General features: G+C 38.3%; 3 protein-coding genes across 3 annotated transcripts; 2 read left to right on the forward strand and 1 right to left on the reverse strand.

The window, feature by feature from the left end:
* Window positions 1-86: 86 nt before the first annotated feature.
* rbm12ba (RNA binding motif protein 12Ba) lies at window positions 87-1,740 on the reverse strand. Its single transcript, XM_033981528.2, has one exon. It carries the CDS (start codon window positions 1,734-1,736, stop codon window positions 132-134), a length of 1,605 nt encoding a protein of 534 aa, XP_033837419.1. The 5' UTR covers window positions 1,737-1,740; the 3' UTR covers window positions 87-131.
* Window positions 1,741-4,695: 2,955 nt separating this feature from the next.
* tmem67 (transmembrane protein 67) lies at window positions 4,696-14,089 on the forward strand. Its single transcript, XM_033980935.2, has 27 exons — window positions 4,696-4,897; window positions 6,021-6,106; window positions 6,192-6,282; window positions 6,354-6,453; window positions 6,734-6,797; window positions 7,020-7,091; window positions 7,199-7,261; window positions 7,398-7,552; window positions 7,954-8,062; window positions 8,155-8,241; window positions 8,331-8,396; window positions 8,938-9,091; window positions 9,171-9,291; window positions 9,363-9,468; window positions 9,816-9,872; window positions 9,940-10,038; window positions 10,115-10,213; window positions 10,926-11,012; window positions 11,091-11,193; window positions 11,430-11,569; window positions 11,906-12,127; window positions 12,216-12,332; window positions 12,414-12,530; window positions 12,615-12,722; window positions 12,851-12,953; window positions 13,784-13,926; window positions 13,997-14,089. The coding sequence occupies exons 1-27, from the start codon at window positions 4,696-4,698 to the stop codon at window positions 14,075-14,077; spliced, it is 2,952 nt and encodes a 983-aa protein (XP_033836826.1). The 3' UTR covers window positions 14,078-14,089.
* A 750-nt stretch (window positions 14,090-14,839) lies between these two features.
* pdp1 (pyruvate dehydrogenase phosphatase catalytic subunit 1) lies at window positions 14,840-23,530 on the forward strand. The gene is made up of 9 exons (XM_033980908.2): window positions 14,840-14,932; window positions 16,622-16,865; window positions 16,955-17,122; window positions 17,318-17,529; window positions 18,059-18,140; window positions 19,922-20,016; window positions 20,504-20,672; window positions 20,849-21,067; window positions 21,625-23,530. Exons 2-9 carry the CDS (start codon window positions 16,635-16,637, stop codon window positions 21,985-21,987), a joined length of 1,539 nt encoding a protein of 512 aa, XP_033836799.1. The 5' UTR covers window positions 14,840-14,932; window positions 16,622-16,634; the 3' UTR covers window positions 21,988-23,530.
* Window positions 23,531-23,745: the final 215 nt, after the last annotated feature.

Here is a 23,745-nt window from a genome sequence, read left to right on the forward strand (position 1 = left end):
TAAAAAAAAAAAATCATAGACTCAACATGGATTACAAAGAGACTTAAAATATTGTTGACTTAATTGGTAACATTAACATGGGTTCATCTTGCAAACACCAACAGAACTTTTAAAGCTGAAACAAAATGAGTTTAATTTGACAATATATTCTGCATCTGCTGCACACTAATGGGAGTAAGTAGTATTTTGCTTCCAAGGAATTCCCTTCCATGATGCATTAAAGCCAAGGCAGCATTGGTTTGAGACTGAAACTGAACCACAGCCTCTCCAATACATGTACCATCACTGTCATACAACAATGTGATGTCTTCTTCCTTCAGCTTGTTTTCAGTGAAGAGCCCTTTGATTTGACTCCTCCGCACATCCGCAGGCATGTTTCTTAAATACAGACATCTTCGTTCGTTTATGTCAACTTCGTGGCTTTGTGCATCTTTATTGTCCACTTTCCCATACTGATGTGGTTTCCTAGACCGTGGGTTTTGCTTGGGTTTTTGGGACCTCATCATTTTTGTCATCTCTTCTTTGGTTATTGGCGAGACCTCAATCACATTGGAGCCCACATGACACCCACTGAGGTTTACAGCATAGTCATAATCTTCTTGTTTGTCAAACTTTACAAAAACTTTGTCTGTCCGTTGCCCTTCAGAATCCAGCAAATGGAGAACATTTGAGTGTGCAATATCTGGACATCCAAAAAGTTCTTTTATTTCAGTTTTGACAATATTCAGTGGCAGATGACTGACCATGATAATATAGTCCATATTATCAGATGGGTCTGTGGTTTGACAGTTTTTCATTTTTTTTGATGTTTTTTGTATTGAGTCTATATTGTGTTTGTATTGTTTCTTTCTTGGCCACTCTGAAACTTTTGAATAGTTTACAGTATCCTTTAAAGGACCCTGCTCTACTGTTAAAACCTCACAACCACCATCTTTATGTTCTCGTAGCGCACTGAGCCACATCTTCTCTGTTGCTGTCCGTACCTCCACACATGCAGAGCCCAAAGAATTCTGGTTAAAATTTAGGGCTTCTGTAGCATCTTGGAAACTCTCAAACTTCACCATACAACCACGGTTTACTCCCAGCTTTACATTCAATAAAACATCCTTGACACTCAGTCCTTGGAAAAAAACACATATGTCTTGTTTAGTGGTGCTGCAGGGTAGTCCAAACACCCTGATAAAACCAGGGTTAGGTGGATCGGAAAGAGGCAGTTCTGCTGGGGAGTCACATGGGGCAGTTTTTGCCTCAGGTGGTGCAAGTCCTTGAAGTAAAGTGCAAACGCCAAGAAGAATTGCATTTGAGTCAAGAGTATTCATGTTTACAGTTTTTTCAGCCCCTGTATCAAGCTGTGTTGTATCAGAAGGTGAAGCATAGGCTGACCTTGGATCAACTGGTTTAACTTGTACAGGTAATATTCCATTACTTGAGAAATTACGAGCCTTCTTATTTTCCCGATGTTTAAACTTTCTCTTGAGAAATATGTCTAATTTGTGCTCAACCTCCATCATACTACTAATCTGCAAGTCCACCTTTGAGTCCTTAAGGAATTGTCCACTTTGTTGCACTGCAAGCATGCCATCTTCCTCGGTGTTAAAAGCAATAAAAGCCTCACCAAGCGCCCCTCCGAAAATAAACACTCCACCTTCTGGTATATGGATCGCTCCGAAAAAGCTTCGGATATCTTCAGCATTTGCCTTTGTATCCAAACCTCGTAGTTGCAGAATTGTGTTCATTTTACTGATCTGCAAAAGATAAAATGCATGATAAATTACTAGTGCTGGGCAATAGGAAAAGAAATACATGTTTTCTTTCTTTCTTTCTCTGTTTTGTTTTTAACATGATGACAGCAGACTTTTAAATCATTGTCATTTTACAGAAAAGTCCAATTTCTTCTGAATTCCACATTACATGCATTGATGTATCAGCTTTTCCCGGAGTCGAACTGAAAACAAGAGTCCAGAAGACTTAAGCAGATTCTCAATTCAGTCTCTTTATTTTTGGCTCAAGCAGATACAGGCATAATTCAAGTTGATTTCCCTCACTGTCTCCTATTTTATCATGCCCAGGTGGGCTCTTATGTGCAAGTGTCACACGTCCCATCCTCTTAATAATTAACCTGGTATGTATAGACATGAACATGTTATCTGGTCTTCTGAGTTTAAACATACATATGGCGGTTCAAAGTACGTATAGCATAACATTCCACGTTGGAGTCCACAAGAGGCAAACAAGTCAAAGTATAATTGTCACATACATTCATGTTACATGAAGAATCATTCTCACTGATGGATAGGGGATTTCTACTTTAAAACCCCCTATGATTTAATTTGCGCTTTTTAGACATGACTAAAATCTCGATCTGAATTCGCACTCTGATGCATTATCATTAGATCAAATATAATGCTGATATAATGACTTACATCTGGTCACACTCTCGAGCTCGACCCAAATGAGGATGTGGCTGAAGTAGGATGCTAGCAGAAAAAGGCCCGGACTGTGAAAAAGCTCAAATGTTAACAAAGGCTGCTCAAGACTATGGAAATAAGGTATTCTCTAAACCAATATTTAAAACTTACCACGTGTGTTAAACCATAGGATAATCAACATAGACCGCCCAAGTGTTGAAGGAAGCGTCTGTAAAAACATTGATGAGCCTCTCCTCTCCGCCCGCGGCAGTGTGCGCCTCTTCCCGCCAGAGGTTCCTCTTTACTCCACTGTCTCACGCGGGCACTTTAGCGCCATCTGGAGGACTGGGGAATAACAAGCATCAGTCCTACGTCTGTACAAAAGGAGGTACAGTCTCGTTGTTTCTCTAAGCAAGAGTCTAACCTATGTGAGTCCAATATAAGAAAAAAATACTTTATTCTAGATCAGTAATTATACATAAAGAGAGAATGAATAGACTCTAGCCTAATGTAGATAGCCTACTCTAGCAAACTAAATACCCTTGCATTGACCTAAACTATAGTAATCAGTGTTTCCCATAAATGGAGTCTATTGACTCCCCCCATTGTGAAAGTCATGTCTACCATAAGATGACATACATTGGCATTACAAAATCACACTTTCTTGCCTATTATATTTTTTATTAATATTCAAAGATAACTCACAAAAGGATTTGAAGATTAAATCTGCACCTCTAAAACTGGAGTTAGATGGATAGTAACATAAATTGGTGTCAGTTTTTGTCCCTGTTGGAGTTTGTCTGTGGCCTGTGTGAGGAGAGTGGATAAAACTTTAAGGGATGGGGTTAGTCAGCCAACTCAGCAGCAAACGGTTCCATTACTTTTAGACGTTAACAACAAAACTGATGTTACTAGATTTTTTATGATTAACATTTTTACAGCTATTTAATATAATATTAAAGGGTTTCTATATACTTTTCTGGTGTGGATCCACCACCTGCTTTTCTCATGGAGATATTGTATTGCCTGGATTGTAAAAACCAAAGTTAAATCTGTCAAATGGACAAAACACTGTAGGAGTAAAGGCGTTTTGCTGCTCATCTAAGTCACTTTTTCAGTTCTGGTCAGATTGCTGGTGGACACTGCCTTATATCTATCTGAAGGGAGGAGCTAACTACACTGAAACTGGAAACAGCTGTTGTTTACAGTTTCAGCCTTAATGGCCTCCATTCAACCTTTAAGGGCCCTACTACCTTTTGTCCAGTTGACAGATTTAACTTTGGCTTTTACTATGTATCAGACCTGGACGACTGAGAGATTACACAGACGTATTGCTTGGATTATTCCCCAGCATGGCATTAAACTCTCTACTCTCTAAAACATAAAATTGTCTAGTATTTATCTTCTTATAACACAGTGATATCTGTATTTATATTGTTCTTTTTTCTGGTAAGAGAAATATCAGAATCAGAGAGGTGCTGTTGGTGCCTGTTTTGCCATCTGCAGACTCTGACTTGGGGCCAATCCATCAACTAGAGGTAAGGTTTTGACTGAAATATGAAAACTGTTAATTAATAGTTATGTATTGTTACAGTTATAATGCTATTTACTTGTATAGTCCATTCTGCCTGAATATGAGACCACTGAAGAGGGGGTATTTAAGGCCTCATCAAACTGGAGATCAGCGCAGAGGAGGAGGTGCAACAGTGGCTAGAAGCTTTTGAAGACACTTCCAAAATTGCATATACACTTTTTTATTGCATTTTATTTTTCCTTTTTACTTTTTTAATATATCAAAATAGGATCATGGGACCAAAGAACATGAAAGCACTTTTAAGGGATTTTGAGTAATAATGCGTGGAAAAGCTCATGTGTAAAAGGGAAAGATACTATAGTTGAACTGGAAGGAATGTGGTCTTTCCTAATAAAAATATTTAAAAAAAATAATAATAACAACATAACAAAAATGCCCCCTGCATTTTTCTTCTAATATGTCAAACCAGGCTCTGACCATTTTTCAGATGCGATTAATTTGTCCCAATTATGTACAATTTTGGCCATATTTGCAAAGACTTTATTTATATACGAAAGCACTGTATGATGAAGAACTTGTAATACATTTTATACTTGCATTTATATAGGTAAACTACAGTAGAAGTTTAATTGACGTGTTTAAATTATTCAACTCTGAGCATGTATGTGTTACACCGCCTCACCAGTAGGAGCAGCAATGCGCCGCGCCGCGTCTGCCTGAAAACAACAAGAGGAAGAAGGTCCGTTGTTTACCATGGCGACGGGGACGCTACCATCTGTTCTATCCTCGTTTTGTTTCGTTTTTATGTTTATTCACCTTCACGACTTTAAAGTTTACGGTCAGCAGTACATCATACCGTTTAAAGAGCCTATAAACTGCGGCACGGAGGAGTTTTATGATATTTCCAGTCTGTCGTGTTCAAGCTGTGGGTCCAACCAACGCCGCAGTAGCACAGGTTTGTGGATGCTACACTCATGAAGTTAAAAATGTTCAAATAAATATAAGACAAAAACTGTAGCTATCACAGATGAACAGAGGTCAGTATTTTACCATGTGTTGTGTGCATTTAGCAGAACTAAGCCCAGACCCGAGTTAGAATAGGGATTAGTATCACAACCAGAGTGAAGATCAAATTATTATAGTAATGCTACAAATCAATACTTGTGTCTATTGGAAAACCAGGTGCATTGTTCCAAGTGCTAATTTTAAAGACTTTGGGGGCAATTCAACGCCTTACAAAATGTTATTAGCCAGAGTACAGCACAGTTAATCATCTACATTTTATACAGCATGATCCTGTCTGAAAATCTGCCCTGTTTCAGGTCTGTTAAAGATGTCTGTCTGCAGTTTAAGTCACTGGGAGGAGAGTTACTTTGTACTTTCCTGTTCGCAGATGATTTTAAGCAATTTTTCACCTGTAACTGTTGAAAAAGATTGAAGAGCAAATTGTACAGATGAAAAAAAAAAGACATTTTGTTAAATTGCCTGTTTTCAGATAATTCTATAGTTTAATTTAATCAAATAGCAACACTTTATAAATAATTAAATTTATAAATATTAATCAACACATTGATTAACAACACGCATTCGGCTTTCATCATATGGATGTATTTATGAAAGCATTTTGCAAATAAGTTGAAAAGATTGAAATCTAATAAAATTAAAATGATTAAAATTTTGTGATTGGAAAGATTGCAAATATTTTTGCAATAGGCCTATAATTTTCCCTCTAGAAATTAGATGTATTGTTATGTGTGTGTTAAATAGCAAAAGACAAAGTTTAAATCTGTCAACTGGACAAAACGTTGTAGGAGTGAATACGTTTCACTGTTCATCCAAGCTGCTTCTTCGGTTCTGGTCAGATTGCTGGTATACACTGCCTTATATCTATCTGAATGGAAGGGCTAACCACACTGAGCTGAAACTACCCTATGCAGCCCTATTCTGGTTGAATAGGGTAATTTTGTCCAGTTGACAGATTTAAACTTTGTCTTTTGCTATGGATCAGACCTGGACGACCGAAGGACAGAAAAAAAGTATGAGTTAAATGTAAAGCTAAATAATGACAATTTTCATAGGTCTTTCTTGCATCTGCAAAGTTGGATATTTTGCCCTTACTACAGAAAAATCATCTGTTTGTGAAAAGTGTCCTACAGATAAACCAGTAAGTGTACCTTTTATGTACTTTATAATATGACAGTGAACAATAAAATCATTTGAGTTAATCAGTGTGTTTTCTTTTGATGCAGGCTGTAACGAAGGATGGGTTTGGCTGTATTCGCTGTCCGGGTAGTATAAGTGATGAGGGGTTTTGCACATGCCCAATGGGCAGCGTCCTTAGTAAGTGCATAATAAATAGTGTAATACATTTGTTTCATAATAACTGAACTTCACATTTCTTTATTTTTAAGTTGAGAGAGATCTTAAGGGGAACGTTTTAGAGGAAGCCCAGTGTGAGGTGTGTAATGGCAGCAAACCAGCCTCTTCAGTCCCGAACATCAATGGAGACAGGTATGAATTATACTGTAGTTCAACAACAGTCCAGTTTTATCCATAAAGTAGAAAGAAATGTTGATCTTTGTTTGGCATTAAGAATAATACTTTTATAGTATTAAACCTTTTTAGGTTATTGTCCAAAAATATATTCAGCTTAGTTCACTTATGTAAAGATTTTATGCCAGTGTTTGTTTCCTTTGAGTAAGTCCTGTGATCATACCCATTGGGTTCTTAGCTGGCTCTACCTCAATGTCCTTAACTGCATTAACCTACAATGTTTCATGAATCTTTTTAGGTGCGAGAGATGTCATGCCTCTTTCATCAGTAGCTCTTGTGCATGTGGATCTCCTGGTATTCTAGTGAGTGTGGCGACTACAACTATTACTATAACAGCATCTACTACTACAGCAAATATTACTACAACAACAACAACTACGACCACTACTACCACTACTACCACTACTACCACTACTACTACTACTACTACTACTACTACTACTACTACTACTACTACTACTACTACTACTACTACTACCACCACTATTACTACTACTACTATGCTCAAATAATTTTTTTTCCAGTCTGGGGGATTATGCTTTTCACCTGGAAGTCTGCCAACCAATGTAAATCCAAGTGTGAACTTTGCTCAGCTGGTGAGTTTTCCTTTCATGTTTAATTGTAAATAGTTACACTGATTAATACTGAATGTTGTGTTTTTCATTGAGTTGATGTAAACTATATCCTCTTGTGTCTCTTGCAGAAGATTAATGTGCACTCAGCATGGTTTGTCAGAAATCTCTACTCTTCTGCAGCCGCATGCCTGGTAAAGTGGATATATATAATTCTCATTCCTTTTCTCAAACTCATATAAGTATTTTTTTCTTAAATCATTAGTTATTTAGTTATTATATGTACCATATATATGTTTCTTATTCACATTTGTTTGTTTGTTGTTGCAGGTTTTCTCTAACCTGACTGCATGCCAGGCTCTTGGGAACATGTGTGTGTTAAACATGCACTCTTTCAGTGGTGTGAGCACTGACGCCTGTGGACTCTTCAACACCATCTTCAGATCGAGAGCAGCGCTGAGCTCAATCCATGACATCTCATACTGGTAAATATACCTGATTTATAGATGATGTGCTGGTTGATATTTACAGAAAAGGAAGGCTCACCTTTTAATAGTTTCTAAATTAAATATTTTCTTTTCATCATCTTATTTTGTACATTTTTGTTTTGGGTTTCAAGCAATGTTGGCAGTCCTCTGTCAGCATAGTAATTTAGTAATTCAAATCAAACTATTATATATTTTGAATGCTCCTTTCAAATCAGGAAGGAATTATTTGCTTGAAATGCCCATGAATAATTTAGCAAATCTTCATAACCCAATTTATGATTGTGGAAATAATCTTTAAAAATGCTGTCTATAGGCCATCTTTTTATAGCTGCATAAGTTTCTAATGTAGTATTTAGAATTTGAGTTTTACTTTTGACTAGAACATAATTTATCTTTAGGAGAGTCAACTTGCCCTGGCTTTATTATGGAGAAGAGCCAGGACTAGCGATTAGGGTCCTTCAGACGAATCCAGTGCCAATTGGATTCAGTTTCAGAGGAAAAAATGAGGTAATATAAAGACTGAAGCCAAAGAATGATCTTAAACTGGTAGCATGTAATTCAGATAAGATAGTTTCTTATGACCCTTTATCTATTTGTAGTTTACTGCCATTAATCTGGTTGCTGCTGTTTATGACGTGAGAGGAGAGTTTCTTGGATGGGAAAAGATCGGTCCAGGTAATCTACAGGTAACATGCTTTTATTGTAACCTATTTTGGTAACATTTTATTTCAACATTACAAACACAAATTTATCTGTGGACTTTTCCATCATTCAGCTTTGTCCAGACACTGCTGTCAGGCAGGCAGCAGCCTATAATTTTGGGACATCGTACCAAGAAAGTGTGAGTATTTCTTCTTTATTAAAATATGTAGTTTACAACATTATTTGGTGCAACAGTGGCTCAAGTGACAGAGAGGTCTTCTTATAATCAGAGGGACCCACCTACAGTGCATTCACCTTGCCTATGAATGTGCTGACTGGTTCGAAGCTGTTGACAGATTGGCACCTACCGAAATAGCTAATCACCTTCGAGTGACTTATCACCTATCATAGTGCTTTTGCGTAGCTTCTAAAGAATATTCCGCAGATTCTGGCAGAGCTTAACAGGATTGTTGATTTAACCCTAACCCTAACCCTGGGACAACAGATGGAAATTAGCCTTTGGCTGTAATCTGGCGTATTTACATTCATGTTGAATCATGTCTGTTCATCAGTATGCATTTTCCCAGTCAAATAAATAAATAAATAAAATTAATAAAATTAATAAAACCAACAGAAAGTTTGAAAATAAAATGGTGAAGTCATTGGTTTATAACAGACCAAAAGATTCACAGGAAACAAGCAAATGGGTAATCCGATTATAATAAACTATGTGTCTGCAGTGTACCCTCTCTCTCAAAGATTTGTTGGTCTCTCATCCGGAGCCGTTGTTCTATGATGTCTTCATGGATCTTGGAGGTGATGAGAACAAAAAGCTTCTTCCATTACCCACACTGGTCAACAACCAACAGTACAATGGAAGGTTCTTCAACCAAGGTACTTTTTGTTCTTTGTCATACTGTACTTTACTATGGTATTATCACAACTTTAATTAGACTCAATTTGCTTCAAACAGAAAGCATGAAAAACTGGTACCTGACCCGGCGCTTGTTTCTCGTGGATACTTTAAGCGGTCGAGAGAAAACCTTGACTTCAAATCCTAAAGTGATTCGCGTGATTAAAACTCTGACAATAAAGTGAGTTTGAATACAACATAGTGATATATGTAGTGTTTATGTGAGTAGTTTAATGTGTTTTTATGAATTAGATTTCAGCTTGTTCCGCGGACACAGGAGGGGCAGGTTTTTCCCCCTCTGATTACTGTCACCTACAACGATGTCCCCGTCTCAGATATCAACATACAGAAAGTGACTGTAAGTTTCAGATTACTCACATCACTAACATTTAAAGTTACACTATGTAACTCTCCTGGAACAGACTGCCACCTGCTTGTTTCCATGGAGATGTTTTTTTGTTGTTGTTTTTTTTGCTTTGCCTTATTCCACAGTATGGCATTAAACTTATCTCATCTATCTCATCTATCTCATCTATGGAGACAAGCAGGAGACACCACCAGTCCACGTTACAGGTTAATGCTATCCTGTGGAACATTCTAGGCCAAAATACTATTCCATAATAGCAGACACTCAGCAGAGAGTTACATAGTGCGCCTTTAAAATCGGAGTGGATGATAATGACAAAAATTTAACCTTGTTTCCAGACCTCTTTTTCTGTGGAGTATGAAATGGATCAGGCTGAGTCAAACTTAAAAATGAATGTAAGTGAATAGTGGTAAATATAATAGATCAGATTTTGCCTTTAATGATTGACATTCTTTTGCACAGACGGCGCTCGGAGTTTTGGGAGGTGTGGCAGTTTTGTATTCACTGTTAAAAACTGTAGGCTGGAAGAGGAGGATTGCTTCACCACTTATTGATGCAGGGGTATTTTATTCTATTTCAAAATTAAGTTCTCTTTTAAGAAAAAACTGTTTTTAAAATGTTTCCTCTCTTTCTGTAGATTATATTCAAGTTTTTGTTATTCTACGCGGGAGATCTGGCAAATGTTTTCTTTGCCGTCACTGTTGGAACAGCACTTTACTGGCTCATATTTTACAAGGTGAAATGCCAATGTACACTCTCGATATCTGGGCGCAGCTGGTACCCTCACTGGGGGTTTCAGAGTGCTGCATGTTATTTTAATTTCTTCTGCGGATGGAGCAAACAGACATGTGACACTGAAAAAAGTTGGGTTAATCCCATCTTCTCATTGCAAAATAATTCTAAAACTGAACTGAAGAGAGCACAAACCATGCATCTGTGCAACCCACCCAAAACAAGCTAAATACATCTAAATTCTCCAGCTAAGGTAGTCCTGACAAAGCCTCACTCAGGAGGTAAGGATGGGCCCCCGCTGCACTGGTCCTGACAGCTTGCCGCTGTGGCACTGAAGGATGGGTAAAATGCAGAGGACAAATTTCTGTACAGGAACAATAAAATATACCTATACCATAAAAAATTAATAAACGTGATTGCACAATTCTGTTTGTTCTGGCCACAGATGCAGTGTAAGGGGTTTCTAGACTAAGATCTTGTGTCTGGCTAGTCACTCCAGTTTGAAATTTTAAAATGTGTCTTATTCTGTTTTTCCTCCTTTTTAATTTATGTGTGTTTTTACTGCATACTCTTTCTACTACGGCTTTCTTATTTTTCCACTCTTTTCAGACTTTAAAGGCAAGTCTTTTTCTGTCCCAGCCTTTATTGCAATCATTGTTTTTTTCACAAGACAAATGATTAGAGTTTTTATTCAAGTGTTTATTTACTTTCTTTAGGCCCAGCAGTTTGTTTCTGTGTTATTACCACTTCCAGCTCAAGAAGAACAGTTTGTCACATACATCGGTTGTGCTTTTGCGCTAAAGGTGAGATGAGAATAATGATTTAGATGCACTGGTTGCTACAACATTCAACACAAACAATGATGAATGTTTTGAATCCAGGGAATCCAGCTTCTTCACAAACTGACCCTTCAGTTATCTGTGGATATGTTCTTAATCGACTGGGAGAGGCCACGCAACAAAACTGGCACCAGAACTACCCAAGGTCCTATGGGCTTTCTTTCATTGTATTGTATTTCTTTACTTTTAAAATACTTGGTACAACTTTATAATAACTATATCGTAATTAGCCTAACTCCTAACCCCTTAATTAAGTAGTTACTAAGCTTGAATCATTCTTAATAAACTTGCATAATGAACAAACTGTTTATTAAGTCAAAGTACTAATTAAAGTGTAGTTTTAAATTGTTACCAAATATTGTTACATTTACTCTTGTTCAGCTGGTGGTGAAGTGAAGCGTGACCCTGCCCCCGTGAGCATCTGGAGGACTTATTTTGTGGCAAATGAATGGAACGAAATTCAGACTATTCGAAAGATTTGCCCCACATTTCAAGTCATGGCTGTTCTTTTCTTTCTTGAGGTAAGTAATAAAATGCAATTTTAAAGGTGCTCTATGTAACTTTTCAGGTGGAGAACAAAGACATTTAAGATGTCATTGCTTTGCCTAGAAAGTTCCCAAGTATAGAGTATATAGCATATTAAACTTGTCTATCTACATGGAGACAAGCAGGTGATGACACTAGGCCAAGTTACATGTCAGATCTTGGAAGAAGCAAACTGCTATTTTTCACCATGGCAATAACATTTACATCTCCCACCAGAAAAGTTTCATAGCGCATCTTTTAGCGGGAGAAAATGGATGGATCTTGAAGTTATTTTTGAATAGTAATATACTCACCCATTCCTGTTTCTTTAGGTAGTAGGTTTTTCAAACTTGGCTCTGAGGGACCCATCACCTTTGTTAGAGCGCCCCCTGCAGGCATATACGCCATCCTACAGCCTGATTCTACGCTATGGGGTTTCTACAGCACTGTGGCTTTGCATTGGACTGCTTCAAGTGATCTTTTTCACTCTCTTCTATGAGTGCTTTGTTGAGGACAAAATCAGGCAGTTTGTGGATCTCTGCTCCATCAGTAATGTTAGTAGAGTAATTTCTAAAACTACCAAACATATTTTTGTTTTAGTGATATGAGAAATTTTGATATTTTTACAACTTGTCCTTATAGATATCTGTGCTGCTTTTATCCCACCGATGTTTTGGTTATTACATTCATGGACGCTCGGTTCACGGCCACGCAGATACAAACATGGAAGAAATGAACAACAATCTAAAACGTGAAGGGGTACATACTAGAGTTTATCTTTGTTATGACGGTAACTTTAGAAATATATGAAAAATATCTCTCTTTTTTCCATTTTGTAAGGAATCCTTGTGCGGTCAAAGGGGTCTTCTTCCCAACACGGACACTCAGACGTTTCAGATCTCTCTCGCAATCCCATTAAGGAATCAATATGACCGAATACGAGAGCCTCTCAACAGGGTGTGTGTCTAAATCATCATCTCTGTTCTTAAAATTGTATAATTTTTTTGCATATATTTATTATTTTTATTTTCAATTTTACAGAGATATAGACCAGCCCGCATGCTAGACACATCCTCTGGAAACCACTTTGAGCAGTGCACCAGAGCCTACAACACAATGAACCACTTCCTCGGAGCTGTTATTGACCATGTTAGTAAATCATATATCAAATTCTCTGGAGTTCAATGTACAACAGAAATAATCATTTCATTAGTTTAAGAATTAACTATTAAAATGTGAAATATTCTTTGAAATAAATGTCTTTTTGTTTACCATAGGCCCACCCAGCTTTGGACTACATTGTGAGAGACAAGTTAATGCTCGAACGTATAATTGGGATGGAGTTTCTTGACCCAAATGACAAAAGTATCTTCTACAATGGTAAGACCAAAAATATGACTCAGACTTTGTTCATATTGCACAGTGTTTTTCCAGTGTTTTTCAAGTGAGCTATGGTGGCATTGAAAACCTTTAAATAAATCTCTCTTGAATATATTATAGAGTAAAAATATTTAACCCTTCACCAGTAAAGGTACATAATGGACCTTTAGTCACCTGCTTGTCTCCATGGAGATGTTATTGCATTGCCTGGAATGTTCCTCAGTATGGTTTTAAATGTATCTTTCTTCACGGAAACAAGTAAGTGATGCACCAACATGAAGAGGTGACCCCCATTCACAGTAAGAATACATGTTTTTCAAGGTAAATGAAACTGAGTGCAAGGCAGGTACGTTTAATGCCATACTGTGGAACATTCCTGTGTTCAAGGACAAGTAAAGCAATGACATTTCCATGAAGACAAGCAAGTAGTAGCAGTTTTAAATATATATTCATCTTATGCTACAACACCCACTTTTACTAAGGACTACTAATGACTCACACTTCTTATAATCGTATTTCTGGTTAACTGGGACTTCCATTAAATTTCACTAGGAAGAACATAAGTCTTGTTGATTAAATATTATATAAAGCAGGTTGAGAATGCTTAACTTATCTGCTACCTTATGCAAAATCACTCAACTAAAAACAGACAAAGCTATTGGCCTGAATAAGGTGAATAGGACAGTTTAAGATGCAAATACCCTCACCTCTTATACCAATTTACTCTTCATCTTGCTGTTACTTTAAAACAGGCCAAGGCGACGGCCAAAATTGTCTCCAGAAAAAAATACACTATACTTGGTTATTGATTTATCATTTTTTCTTTTTAGATGAGGCCCATTCTTTCAGTGATTTGCTTTTTTATGGAAATGAAGCCACGCTGCTGATCTTTGATACTTTATTCTTTTGTGTGGTTGACCTTGGTTCTCAGAGCTTTGTTCTTGCTGCTGTTCTCACATACTTGCAGCAGATGGTAAGAAGTACAAATTTAACACTTAATTATATGTGTAAAGCCTGCATTTGAAGATCTATTGTTTTCGCAGATCTTCAGAGTGATTCGTAATGCTCTTGGAAGAAAGAATCTAGCAAATAAGACACTAGTGGATGAGCGTTTTCTTATATAGAGCGTTATTATAGTTACATTGTAATATTGAATTTTATTGTTTTTTACGACATTGTACATATATTTCTCAAGGTGTTTTTATTTTTTTTACTATTAAACATTTGCTTACATGATGTGTCTAGTTTTGTTCTTTCTTATATAATTGTGTTGAGCTAGAACTTGGTCAGTGAAGAAATTGTCTTAATACCTAACATCTAATACAGGGGTGTCCAAACTTTTCTCATTAAGGGCCACAAATAAAAACACAAGACAAAGGGGGCCAAAGAGGGCCAACTGAGGGTCATAGACTGGTTGCGAATACAGTGAATACTTCAAATCTGTGTTATTATTACAAGTTAGACTGAACCACTAGACCTTTATTCACGCTTACATCCTCAGTGGGACACATTTAATATTTGATATGTTCTTGTTAAAGTATATTTTCAGAAATGTACAGTAAAAAGTAATGTCTAAGGTAATATGGACCAATTCACCTGGAGGCTTGAAATTAAGTGTGCATGCATTCAAACTGAAAACAATCACAAGGTAAAGAAGTGTTCAATAAATTGTAAATATTGATTTCAAATGCTATAATAGCTGTGTAAAAACGTAAGCATATATTTTTTGCACAGTTTAAAAAAATATAAAATGTTTTTCTTGCTTTGGGTGGTTATACACGATATATTTTCATGCACTGCACAGATAAAAGCTAATATTAAGCGTTGCATGTTTGGGAGGGCGTGGAAACGTGGTGGCGGATTTACGCAGCGCTCGTTTGTCCAATGGGCGCAGAGAAAGACTCGCCCCTGAATGACTCCGACCTCAAAATCTGCACTGAAGACATGAACTTTTATAACTTCATGTTCGTCACGTGCAGGTGAGTTGTAAGTCCTTCATATTAACCGTCTTATATGTGCATTTTTGTGTAATATAACTTGTTTTGCGTGTTGATTTGAGAGGAAACGCCCATGAGAGGATAGCATAGTAGTAGGTGGGATAACACTACTAGCTTTAGCCTAAATTCGTCTCCTTGACTGTCAGTATTTTGGGAATGTCACTTAAAAATCTTAATACAGGCATAACAAAGCTTTCATCCCAATTATTGCAGGTCTTTTAATCAGTGTACAGGCTGGCACAGTTGGCTAATTGCCTTGAGGCGAGTCACAGAGAGGTTACCTTGCCACTAGCTGCTAAAGAGCCATGCTAAATGTCAACAAACATGGCAACTTTCTGCACACAGGCAAAGATGGCTCATATTTGCATCATTGCGGTGTCTTGTCAAAGCTTTTCACGGTATGATTTGAAGTCAGTGCATATATTATAGGTTTTATTTGTGTTAAAGAGAGCAGATTGTATGCCAAATCTCTACTAGCCCAATTGGCTCACCCACTCTGCTGACACTTATGGCATTTGCAGGTGATCCCACTGATTATGTAATAATTTGATTCAGCTCATTAGGTCATGGACTGACGGACCATTACTCAAATATAGGACTGAAACTCTAGTCTGAACTATTTTAGGCTGCCCTGTGAGCCACACTTTATGAAGCAGGACACGAGAGCAGTGGCCAAGAGACTGCTATACTTAGTTATTGGGAGTGGAAGAAGCTCTAAAAATTTAGCTGTTTAGACCTTAAAAATTTGTATCAAAAAATCTTTATATAACATGGAAATAAGTGTAAACTTGAACCTTTGGGTTAAAACTTGTGAGACATTTTATCTTTAAAAGGTCAAGTACAGGGCTTAAATGCCATTGTTCTTCACTTTAAACTACTCTGCTCTCTGGCTCTGATGCATGCCTGTTAAAAGACTTTTTTAATTGATTGACTCAGTTTAATTGATAAAGTGTTTGCGATTGCTCTGTCCTGTTTTCAAAAAGGTAAGGCAAGTTTATTGGTATAGCACAATGCGTACACAAGGTAATTCAAAGTGCTTTACGTAATAAGAAAGACATTAAAATCACACAAATCAAAACATAAATAAACGCAAATAATCATCATAAAATTACCATTAAAACAGAAGAGTGCAGAATAAAAACCTTTCAGTCATATACACAGCGAAACAGCCGTTTTGTGCCTGGATTTAAACATTGTCAATGTAGAGGCCTGTCTCACATCTTCAGGAAGACTATTCCAGGTTTTAGCTGCATAAAATTAAACGCTGATTCCCCATGTTTAGTCCTGACTCTGGGCACCAGCAGGAGGTCGGTCCCTGAAGTCCTCAGAGTAATGACTTGTAGTTCAGGCATATGAAGTGGATACCTCTTCAGATGACATTAGTGTTTTATTTTCATTCACAGTTTTAGTGAGAACAGAAGTTACTCCTTAATCTCATTTCACTTTGGAACAATGGCTGATTTTATTACAAAGCCAAAGCCTGTTCTCAGCAGCAGTTAATGTGGGGGCATATACACAGTTTCCACTGTCTTAGCATCAGTAGCTTTCCACACGGTTTGTTTGCTCACTGTTTGCCTAATGGCCCCTGACTCCAGTGTGACCTTAGGAGCACGCAGCAGGAGGACAGCTGTATGTTTGTCTTTGTCCATTGACTGTACGTTCTGTCCACAGGGCACCGTGAGCCATGGTTGTGACGTCTCAGGTGCTGAGGGGTTTGCCCCGAGCCAAGGTACTGGCCCCCTGTCTGTTATCATCCCAACACCAGCTGCCCCACTATGGGCCCTCTTCTCGCAAATCACCATGGAGACGTGCTTTGGGCTCCAGGAGTTACCAGACGAGCTCTATGCAGCGCAGCTACATTCTGACCCCTCCTCAGGTCAACTCCATTCTGAAAGCCAATGAGTACAGCTTCAAGGTGTGTGTTGACGTGAAAACTGCAGGTTAAAAGACACCTTTAATATATTATTATGTTTGTTTTAATCCAATGTATTTTTATATTTTTAGATTCCCGAGTTTGATGGGAAGAATGTGTCGGCAGTGACAGGTTTTGAGAGTAACCAGCTCCCAGCGAATGCTCCAATAGAAGACCGGCGCAGTGCAGCCACATGTCTGCAGACACGAGGAATGTTACTGGGAGTGTTCGATGGTCACGCTGGCTGTGCATGTGCTCAGGTAAAGACTCGTTCATCTCATTCTTGTGTTAACAGTGACAGGTTTACTCTGTGTTGTGTGTAATATTTGTCTTAGACTTTTGTTTTCCTTTAAGCTCTGAGTGAACGGTTATTTGATTACTTTCCTGTGTCTCTGCTTTGGTTTAATCTGTTGTGTGACATAATTTTTATTATAATTTATACTGTTTTCTTCTAGGCTCTGAGTGAGCGCTTGTTCTATTACATTGCTGTGTCTTTGCTGTCCCATGACACCCTGTGTGAGCTGGAGGCAGCGGTGGATGCCGGCCGCGCCCTGAGTCCCATCCTGCAGTGGCACAAACACCCAAACGACTACTTCAGCCGGGAGGCACAAACGCTGTACTTCAACAGCCTCAGGACGTACTGGCAGGAGCTCATAGACCTAACGAGGTAAGCCAAGTCATCCACTTTTTATTATGGTCTTATTACAGGTATAGAACTTCTCTTGTGGGTATTCCACTTGGAGGATGCCCAATCTCGTCAGGGTTGGATATGGTTAGTACTTGGATGGGAGATTGCTGGGGATATAATTTTGTTAGGCAAGACCCTTCACCTGTCTTGCCTAGTATGAATATGGTTTGTTAGGGAGTGATTGTAGGTGGTTGAAGGGGCCGACGGTGCAAATTGTGAGTTTCCCCCAGGGCACTTGTTGCTACAGTTGTAGCTTACCAACAGAGAGAGTAAATGAATAATGCACTGTAAACTGCTTTGGATGTCTTGAAAATTGAATGCATTATTATTATTTATGTGTATTTCTTAGAGACATATTTGTTCCGGTTCTGGTTGATTAATCGCAAACTCCAAATGGGTATCGCAATGAAAGTGAAAGTGTGTGATATTAAGGTTTTATCAAAAAAAGTCATGTGGCTGGTTCCATCTATAACATGACTCATACACTGTTTCTGATTTTCTGTTTTAGTCCAGGGGAGGTCCCAGACACACGGGAGGCTCTGTTAAATGCCTTCAAGAGACTGGACAATGACATGTCGTTGGAGGCTCAGGTACGCGTGCTCTGCTCGCTGTTGTACAAACAAAATGACACCTCACACGCGCACCACATTTCTCAGAAGATTTTCACAGCTTCAGAACTGTTCACCAGCATCAGGAGGTTACACAGGGTTTAGCCTAAAGGGTGCTTCAGGTTTATAGAACACCTTCTTCCTGCTGTGTCTTGAGTCATATATAAACTTTACGACTAGCTCTGGTTTCATCACCTTTGCAGAGAATTCACTGACTTATGGGGGCGGCAGTGGGTGTAATGGAAATTGTTGTTGTGTTTTTAAGCAAGACACAACCCACAGTGCTTAGAATGTTAGCTTAGCCTTGTTTTGAAAGGCTGATTTTGGAAAAGCTGCGCACACAGCTGGAGACACTTTTGGACACATATCAGTTTGCATATGTAAGAAAACGTAGCATGAGTGATGCCATTGCAACACTGATGCATCTCATTTTGAAACATCTTGAACACCCCTCTACATATGCTAGGCTTCTCTTTATTGATTTTAGTTCTGCATTTAATTCAATACAGCCCCACATCCTCCTCAGCAAGCTGGTACAGGCAAAAGTAAACCCATTTCTAATAAGATGGTACTATTCCTTTCTATCAGATAGGCCACAACAGGTTAAGTTTAACTCAGCTCTGTCTAACACAACCATGTGCAGCACTGGGGCACCTCAGGGCGCCGTCAGTTCTCCATTTTTGTTTACATTCTATACCAATGATTGTGTTAGTTCTGAATCATGCCAGTATATCTTGAAATTTTCCGATGATACTGTCCTACTCAGCCTGTTGACAAAGACATCTGATGTAAAGTTTCATGGTGTTGCTGTAGAGAAGCTTGTGGCCTGGTGTGACTCACACAAACTGCAGATTAATACAAATAAAACTGTAGAAATGGTGATTGACCCCTGAGCAGCTGGTGACCATGGCCCAGTGATCATTCATGGCCATAACATAGAGCAGGTGAGCTCCTTTAAGTATCTGGGAGTCCATATTGACAGAGATCTGAGCTGGAACACACAGGTGACCACTGTCTGCAGCAGAATACACCAGGGCCTCCATTTTCTGCGCAGGCTGATTATTTGGTGTCAGTAGTAATATTATGCTCATTTTCTACAGAGCTACCATTGAGTCGGTGCTAAGATATGGAATCACCAGCTGGTTTGGAAACTTGCTGGTCAAATCAAAAACCCAAATTTTAAATCTGGTGAGGACAGCAGGGAAAAGTATGGGCTGTGCTGTCCCTCTGAGCCCTCAAGAACTTTACAAACAGGCCATGAGGAGACAGACCAGGAGCATTCTTTCAGACCCGACACATGTGTTGTACCCTGAATATGAACTATTGAGTTCAGGGAGGAGGTACAGGGTACCACTGTGTAGATATAATAGATATAAACATTCATTTGTACCTGTTTCGGTGGAACTGTTAAATGAGAAATGATGTAGAAATGAGTGATGGTGTGTTGAGAGAGATGTACTGCACCCTGGGTATGGTTTTGTTTGTTTTTTGTGGTGTGAGCAGCCCATTGGTCCAAGAAAAATTTCTCCTAAGGGAGACAAATAAAGAAATCTTGAATCTTGAGAATGAAGGGAATGTGTGAGTGTTGGTAATGGTCAGAAAGCCCGATGGCACAGATTGGTAGCCTTTCTTCTGTCAGTCTACCCCAGGACAGTTATACACTGACTATGGAGTGAATGAATAGTGCACTGTGAAAAGTTTGGGTGTCTTGAAAGGTGATTTATAAATCCAATGCATCATCCTGAGTGTTCTATGTGCTACAGGTGGGAGACCCCAACGCCTTCCTGCACTACTGGGTCCTGAGAGTGGCCTTTTCTGGAGCTACAGCCTGTGTGGCTCACATTGATGGGCCAGATCTGTACGTACACCATCAGATTTATTAATTATAACCCAGGAAACTAACATACAATTTGTTGAGAATATCTGCATCCTCTCATGCAGATTTAGCCAATTTAGAAGCTATTAACCACACAGAACAGAGAGCATTGTAATTTTTACCAATACATAACTTTTCATCACAGATTGGTTTGACAATTCACATGATTGATATGACTTTATTAGTGTTGGTAGACATCAGGTATCGACCTTTCGATACCTGATGTGCTCTGCCAAAAATATCGGCGGAGTTTGTCAGCCATTGGTTTCTGTTAGAGAAATTCCATTTTTGTGTTGTACTGAGGGCACTCACTGCCAGCTCAGTACAACACAGAAATGAATCTCTCTCTAACAGTTTCTGTGGATTCTGTACAGTCAGGATTGGCGTCAGCCATGGAAAAAAAGAAACAAAAACAAAACCTCCATCTCTACATTTTATTGAGAATATCTTTGTCTCTTCTTTCGCACAGTTATATAGCCAACTCCGGTGACACTCGGGCTGTGCTGGGGGTGCAGGAGGAGGATGGTACTTTTAGTGCTCACACTCTTTCCAATGACCACAATGCTCAAAACGAGAGTGAAGTGGCTCGGATCAGGGGCGAGCATCCTCCATCAGAAAAAAAGACTGTAATTAGACAGGTACTACACTTTTTCAACCTCAACCAAAACTTTGGCACATTAAAGTTCCTTCCTCATTGCCAAAAAATGACCTGATTATCATTATTGTGAGAATTCTCTGAAAAGATTAGGATATCTATTTTTGATAGTATCTCCCATCCTTACATTTTGCTCTAAGTTGCCTTTCTTGTCCTCAGGATCGCCTGCTGGGCCTTCTCATGCCTTTCCGTGCATTTGGTGACGTAAAGTTCAAATGGAGCATTGAGCTGCAGAAGCGTGTGTTGGAGTCTGGGCCTGACCAGCTTCATGAAAACGAGCACACAAAGTTTATTCCCCCGAACTACCACACGCCCCCTTACCTCACTGCGGAGCCAGAGATCACCTACCACCGACTGAGGCCACAGGACCGCTTTCTGGTCAGTAGCGTTTTTATATATTGCAACCATTAGACTAGAAAATATGTTAAATGACGGTTTAAAAGTGGGACTGAACACCTAAACTTCTCCCACAATCACATTGCAAATAGAGCTGCTAAAGTGGGCAGTACCTGGAGGACTAAAGAAAGGAGTGACGGGAGGGGAGAGGAGGGGCAGGGCCTGGACATATACTCAGATTTATTTTTATCAGAAATCTGCAACAATGCATAGTTTGCAATAAAATAGTCAAAAAGGACTAGAAACAGTAGGCAGTGTTATTAAAACACCATGTACAAAATAAATTGTCCCTGTGTTTTGGGTGGAATTTTCCGTGTTGATGACATAGGGAGCCATATTCGATTTAGAACTTGGCTACTCTGTGTGTTTGTACTTTGAATCCTTTTTTTTCCATGAACTGCCACTTAACTGGTGTAAAACTATGATAAATATTCACCACAGGTACTATCCCACTAAACCAAATAATAATTAGAAAAACATGAAAACCTTAAAAAAAATTATCATTACAACTCGTCTATTTATTTCATTTATTTCTGCAGGTAATTGGCTCAGATGGACTTTGGGAGACTCTTCACAGACAGGAGGTGGTCCGCATCGTGGGGGAGTATCTAACGGGAGTGCACCAGCGTCAGCCTCTCAAGGTGGGGGGCTACAAGGTCACACTGGGACAGATGCAGGGGCTTCTGGAGGAGAGGAAGGCGCGCATGTCCTCTGCTTTTGAAGACCAGAACTCTGCAACACACCTGATGCGCCATGCGGTCGGCAACAACGAATTTGGAACAGTGGACCACGAGAGGTTGTCCAAAATGTTGTCTTTACCTGAAGAGCTAGCTCGTATGTATAGAGACGATATTACCATTATAATAAGTCAGTTTAATCCTCATGTAATCGGAGCTGAATGACAAGAAGAGCAGTCCTCAGTAATGGCTATGAACTGTCGGCCTATGAGCACTTTTTGCAAATAGTCCTGGGACATGTCTGCAAGAGTTAAAATGACTAAAGTTGCACTATAACTTTGGTGGAGAGATTTAACTTATATTATGAATTTATTCAATTAATGCTTGTAGGCAATTTTAATGGCATATTGTGGAAGAATCTAGGTGAAGCAATAACATCTCCATGGAGTCAAGCAGGTGGCAGAACCTCCTTCAGAAATGTTGCATAGTGCTTTTTAAATTCAGAACTTTTATTATAATTTAAGTTTTAATTGAATTTTAATAGTTTGTAATCATGCTACTGTTGGACTTGGATTATTTGAGTAATTTTTTAAACTTTCCTCGCTAAATTACCAATTTTCTGAGAAATTCCTGAAGTTTTATAATCCTAATCGTAAATACAACTAGATTCATTTTAACTCATGTAGACATTGATTCTTGTTAGTAAATCTGTTCTTTAAAAAAAAATACAGTTTGAGTATAACACGATATAACATTATTTATAAAAGGGTTTGTACAATGCTGTTTTTGTGGTAACTAGTTTCATCTTGTTTTTTTTGCAAAAATATTTTATGCATATTTTTCTGTTACTATCTCATTTGTGCCAAAATGGCCATGCTTTTGTTTGATGAATGACTTTAGCATATTCCAAAGAGGCTGCACTCTAAACACTTTTGATGCTACTTCTGCAACACTACATTCATGCTTGTATTTTAAAATGTATTTTAAGTCCCATTTTTAGCACATGCATACCTCCAAATGTGGTTTATTTTATCTTGCAGGTCATTTGAATTTTATGCTTTTCACATATATAAGGGAATGTATCTGTTTCAGTAAATGTTGGGTTAAATGTATGAAGATGAAAAGTTGGTTTCCAAAAAGTGCCAAAAGAAATGTAACATATGTTTTTGATAGTCCAGTTTTTTATTGTTTTATCTTTTGAAATGAAAAGGAAGTGTTTTTTTTTTTTTTGTTTTTTTTTTTTTTTTTGTGCAACTAAAATTTTTATGCTTTATACAGTTATCAAAAGTTGCATTTATTGTTACCTATATTTAACTGGCTATAACTTTGTCTCCATGTTATTGCAATGCCTGGATCGTTCAGCAGTATGACATTAAACTGTGACTTGCTATTTTTACTTCTGAAATGCACTGAAAAGCATGCGTTCTTTTTGAGAGCACGGTCGCCTCTCCACAGATGTAACCTGAAACTGAATACATGCAGGATAGGTTTAATGCCATACTGTGGAATATTCTAGGCTAATCAATAACATCTCCATGGACACAAACCCTCAACCAGAGAAGTTACATTGTGCACCTTTAAACCATATAACATTTTTGAAGTTTGTTGATGCTGTTACCTTCCACTAAAATACTTGCAGTACATAATGCTGTCATGTACTTATTTATTAAACACTATGTAACTTTTATTCATGTTATGTAAGTTTCTGTATACATTGCTTCATGGGTATGTTTTTGCAGGGGCCCAATAAATAATAACTGCACATTTAGTGGTTTTGGTGGAGTTTGTTCACCCTCTGACCTCTGCCCTACTGACCTGTTACTGTCAGGGTTCCACTAGATGGTGCTAGAGTACATGCTATTAACGACACATTGTACAGAACGGAGATAATAATTTTTCTCAATACAAATCTTTTTTTTAATCCAATTTTGGAATTTAAATTTTATATGATTACTTATTTTATTAACCTAAACACCAAATCAC

Source organism: Periophthalmus magnuspinnatus, chromosome 16 (genome assembly GCF_009829125.3).
Source record: "Periophthalmus magnuspinnatus isolate fPerMag1 chromosome 16, fPerMag1.2.pri, whole genome shotgun sequence".
Lineage (NCBI taxonomy): Eukaryota > Metazoa > Chordata > Actinopteri > Gobiiformes > Gobiidae > Periophthalmus > Periophthalmus magnuspinnatus.